Source organism: Ananas comosus, linkage group 11, assembly GCF_001540865.1.
Source record: "Ananas comosus cultivar F153 linkage group 11, ASM154086v1, whole genome shotgun sequence".
NCBI lineage: Eukaryota > Viridiplantae > Streptophyta > Magnoliopsida > Poales > Bromeliaceae > Ananas > Ananas comosus.
Window position 1 is genome coordinate 4488870 of NC_033631.1, and position 4678 is coordinate 4493547.

Consider the following 4678-nt stretch of genomic DNA (forward strand, 5'->3'; position numbering starts at 1 on the left):
GCTGGACGGGGGAGGGCCGCCGTCGTCGCCGCCGGAGGACGAGGGCCACACGCGGAAGCTGTGGCGGCTGCGGTAGATGCTGACGCGGACCAGCCTCAGCGTGCTCAGGGACCGGCACCGGCGGCACCGGCTGCCCAGGCACTTCGACAAGCTGCGCAGGGAGGGCCGCAGCAGCTTGGGCGAGGCGAGGGACGTGCTCGTGAGGGCGCTCCACGTGAGGCACCTGACCTTGGGGGAGGCGGCGCTGAGGAAGGAGTGCCGGAGGACCCTGCTGAGGCAGTTCGAGACCAGGGAGCTGGCGGGCCGGAGGGAGAGCACGTGGAGCCGCCCGTTGCCGAGGATGCCGAAGTTCTGCGAGGTGCCCACCAGCACCCGACGCTCGTGGAAGGGGCTGAACCGCACCGCGTACCCGTTGAACGGCGTCTTGAACACCGCCATCGCGGCCGAGGCAGAGATCGATCGATCGATCGATCGGTCCACCTAGGGTTTCGACTTTCGACTGATGATTGATCTAAACTTCGTCCCTCTTCTTCTTCTTCGTTGCTCCTCTTCCTCTAGGACCTCTACTTCTTCGTATTAATTTTTTGAGGTAGGTACGGATACGGGGAGAGGAGGTTGCGACGATGCTGCTGCTGCTGCTGCTTCTGCTTCTTCTCCTCCGCCCTCTGTTTCAATTCCTTAATCGTTAACCGTGTGGACTGGAGAGGAGGGGAGAAACTGAGAAATCGTACTAATTAATCCACCGTCTGGTATTTCGATCGAGATAAAAGGATGCTGTCAATCGCGGCGAGTATAAGGAGGTTGAGGATTAATATCTGCTTTAATTACATGTAAATGTAAATTACTGACATTTTATGAATTGAGCTTCTATGCTTTTAAAAGTATCAAGTCATTGGTGCTTGTAAATTTTCGGCCCTTGGATTAACAGATATACGGTTAAAATGATGTGGGTCACCTAAGGTTTAGTGGGTGGTTGGTTGAATAGTATAATCTAACAGATAAAAATAATCAAAGACAGAGATCTAACGGTAAAAAATTTACAAACACCAAGTACTCGGTACTTTTACAAGCACCATGGCCGGACTTGACATTTTATTATTATTATTATTATATATAAGGGAAAATTTCATGGATGCCCTTATAGGATACTGAAATTTCATCAATAGCCCTCCAAATTTCAAAATATCATGAATGTCCTTCTAAATTTAAAAAAAATTCATGAATACCCCTACCGGTAATGTGCCGTCAGAATCTAACGGAGCAAGTTGTAAATATTATTTTTACCCTTGTACGGCTCATTAAGTGGCAACGAATATACTAACACTTTTCACAATGCCCTCATAAATCGCGCAACGGTCAAATCTATAAAGACTTTAAATTTTCTCAGCACCTTTATTTCCAACAAGCAAATTATACATCTCTTGCCCCTCCTATATAACCATATATTCCTGTAATTTTTGCTACTTATTCTCTCTAAGTAGCAATGAGTTAATTAGGTGGTTAGTCTTTTACAATACCTCATAACCCAATTCCTACTTGTGATTGTGGTAAACGATATCGAATTTGGATGTCAAAACAACCACACAGTAAAGGTCGACGATTTTATCGATGTCCAAATTGGAGGGTAAATTGATGTGATGCTTTAGTATGTATATAATTATTAATTAAATTTTAAATACGTAATACTGTATATTTTTAACAGGTTGAGGAACTAAGATGGTGCAACTACTTTGCCTGGGTAGATGATTTTCAACACAGCACAATTGATCTTAAGTACCAAATTCAGATGCTAGAGAAAAATATAGACAGAAGAATTACAAAGTTGGAGGAGGAAGTTCTATTCTACCTAAAGCTTGTACTTTATATACTAGTTCCTGCAATTTTTTACAAAGTCCTCTTCTAGGCGGGAAGGTCGATTATGTATTGAACAATTCATCTATAAAATATAGTAACGGTAAGGGTAAATTCGTCATTTTATGTGTCAAACAATTCATCTACAAAGTCCTCTTCTAGATGGGGGGTAAATTCGTCATTATATATTTTAACTGTTATTTAACTATATATTAACCCAAGTAGAGTGAGGCACCGTTAACAGTAAGGACAGTTACGATAATCTTATGTGTTTGAAGGGGTATTTATGATATTTTTAAGTTCAGAGGGGTATTTACGAAATTTGTAAGTTTGTCGGGGGCAGGGATGAAATTGCCCCTATATATAATATAATGGAAAATTAAATTATAGATTATCCGGCGGACTACGGATGGCGTGGTAGACTAGATGTACGCAATATTTCGAACACTGTCGCTCGAACGGGGAAACCGAAACAACGCGACTAGTCAACGCCTAACAGTTAAAACTCTTTCTCGCTCCGTAACACCCCATCACAGCCACACACACACTCTCTCTCTCTCCCTAAACATGCAATATGCGTCTCTCATCATCACCCGATCACCTCTCCCCCTCCCCCTGGCCGCCGCGCCCGCCGCCGCCGCCGCCGCGCTGAGCCGCCCCCTCCATCGTCCCAAGAACCCTCCTCCGACTACGTCGACGACGACGACGACCCACATGAAACCGGCGACGACACCGAACTCGCCGCCGACTCCTCCTCCTCCTCCTCCTCCTTTAACTCCTCCCCAGTCATTACCCCTCCCACCTACGTGAACGTGGCCCCGCTCCCGGTGTTCCGCGGGGTGGACCCTGGCGAGTGCCCGGTCGAGCACCTGGCCCGGTTCGACCGGGCGTGCCGCGCCAACAACGCAGCCGACCCGGGCGTCGCGGCGCGCGTCTTCCCGGCCTCCCTCGACGCCGACGCCGCCCTCTGGTACGACCTCGCCGTCGCCCCGCTCCGCCCCGCCCCGTCCTGGCCAGCCGTCCGCTCCGCCTTCCTCCTCGCCTTCCGCCCCCCCGACTTCGCCGAGCGCGCCCGCGCCCAGCTCATGAGCCTCCGCCAGGGCGAGGCCGAGTCAGCGAGCCGGTATTGTCGTAATAACCGTTTTCTTCTAAAAACTTAAATATTTAAAATGCCTATTGTAATCTCTGCGCTTGGTTTCTGCGTCTCTAGCTTTAATGAATATTTAGTACGTGAATTTTAATTATATATGTTGTTTGTAATTCCTTGCATTAGGCAGGTCTAATTAGTTTATGCTGTAAAGTGATTTTTTTTATTTTGTTCAAATTTAAATTAAATTAAAATTATGAGTAGTCTAATAGAAGGTATAAAATATCATTTTATTAAAAAAATTGAGTTTTTTTTTATGGTGGATCATTCCAGGTCAATATCTAAATCAATTTTGGTGATAGCATGCATTGCCCGTTATCGATCATTTTAATATTTTATGTTCAACAGGTACCATCTACGACTCCAGTGGATACTGAAGCGGTGGCCGGAGCACGGGATACCGGATGCGTTGCTGAAGGGGATATTCATCGACGGGCTGAGGGAGGGCTTTCAGGAGTGGGTCGTGACGCAGAAGCCGGAGACGCTGGCGGAGGCGGTGGGCTTGGCAATGAGCTGGGAGCGGGCGGAGGGCGTGAGGGAGGCGAGACGGCGTTTGAATAAGGCGACGGCGGAGGACGGCGGCAACCGCAAGTGTGGGTTCTGCGGCGAAACCGGGCACGAAGAGGGCGCGTGCGAGGTGCGGAGGCGGATGAGGGAGTTGTGGTTGAGCAGCAAGGACAATGGCGGCGGTGGCGGCTGCGGAGGAGGAGGAGGAGGAGGGAGTGTAGTGAGGAGGGAGGGGGAGGAGGGGGGAGTGGTGGAGAGGGTGGAGAGTTTGAGGAGGAGTAGGTCAACGAAGTCAACGTGCCAGTGTTGGAAGCACCAGTGTTGGAAGAAGGTGGAGAGGAGCAATAGTGCCTTTGGTGAGGGTGTGGATGGGTGCCAAGGTGATGGATGAGTGTAGTGTGTAGGTGTGTTTTGGTGTGACTGTGTTGTATTATTGTTCATTGTGTGATTTGTTTGTGGTTCATTAATTGCTTGGTTAATTGATACTTGAAAATTCATGTATATATATGTGCATGTGGTTGGCAATGCTCTGGTGTGAAGAGGCCTCTCTCTGCAAAGCAGTTAATGTGGCAAGTTGTTGGTGTTCGTAGTTGGTAGTTGCTTGTAAGTTCTCTTTAAAATTCCAAAAAAAATACATTATATGCAATAAGAATATATGATAAAGTTATTCTGTTTGTTTCTTACGTAGTATCTTATTCTCTATATATTAGTTGTCGCACCAAATTGTTACACAAACTTAGTACCTTAGATTCCTACTTCGCGCTAATTCCTATCTTATGTTTGGTCATGCTCATCCTCATTTCTGTCCACCTAACGCGGGTAAGGGGTACGAATGGAACGTAATTTCTCAACTTTGCATGGTAAATTTTTACAGTTTTATATATATATATATATATATATAGAATTAGGCTGGAATACTATTAATAGTAAAACGCTCTTTTTGCTATCAAATTTTTAACCCTTGAATGAAAAATTGTAGGGTTAGGATGATATTAGTCGGCTAGAGTTGAATGGTCCCCTTAGGGTTGAGTGGTCCCCACTGGATTATAGTATTTAATCCAATGATTAGAAATAATGAAAAGAGTTGATCCAAAGGCTAAAAAACTGGTAGCAACAATGGAATTTTGCTACTAATAGTAGCCCAGTTCAACTATATATATATATATATATATA

General features: G+C 46.1%; 1 protein-coding gene across 1 annotated transcript; it reads left to right on the top strand.

The window, feature by feature from the left end:
* LOC109717587 lies at positions 2014 to 4112 on the top strand. Its single transcript, XM_020243435.1, has 4 exons — positions 2014 to 2020; positions 2527 to 2974; positions 3347 to 3687; positions 4096 to 4112. The coding sequence occupies exons 1-4, from the start codon at positions 2014 to 2016 to the stop codon at positions 4110 to 4112; spliced, it is 813 nt and encodes a 270-aa protein (XP_020099024.1).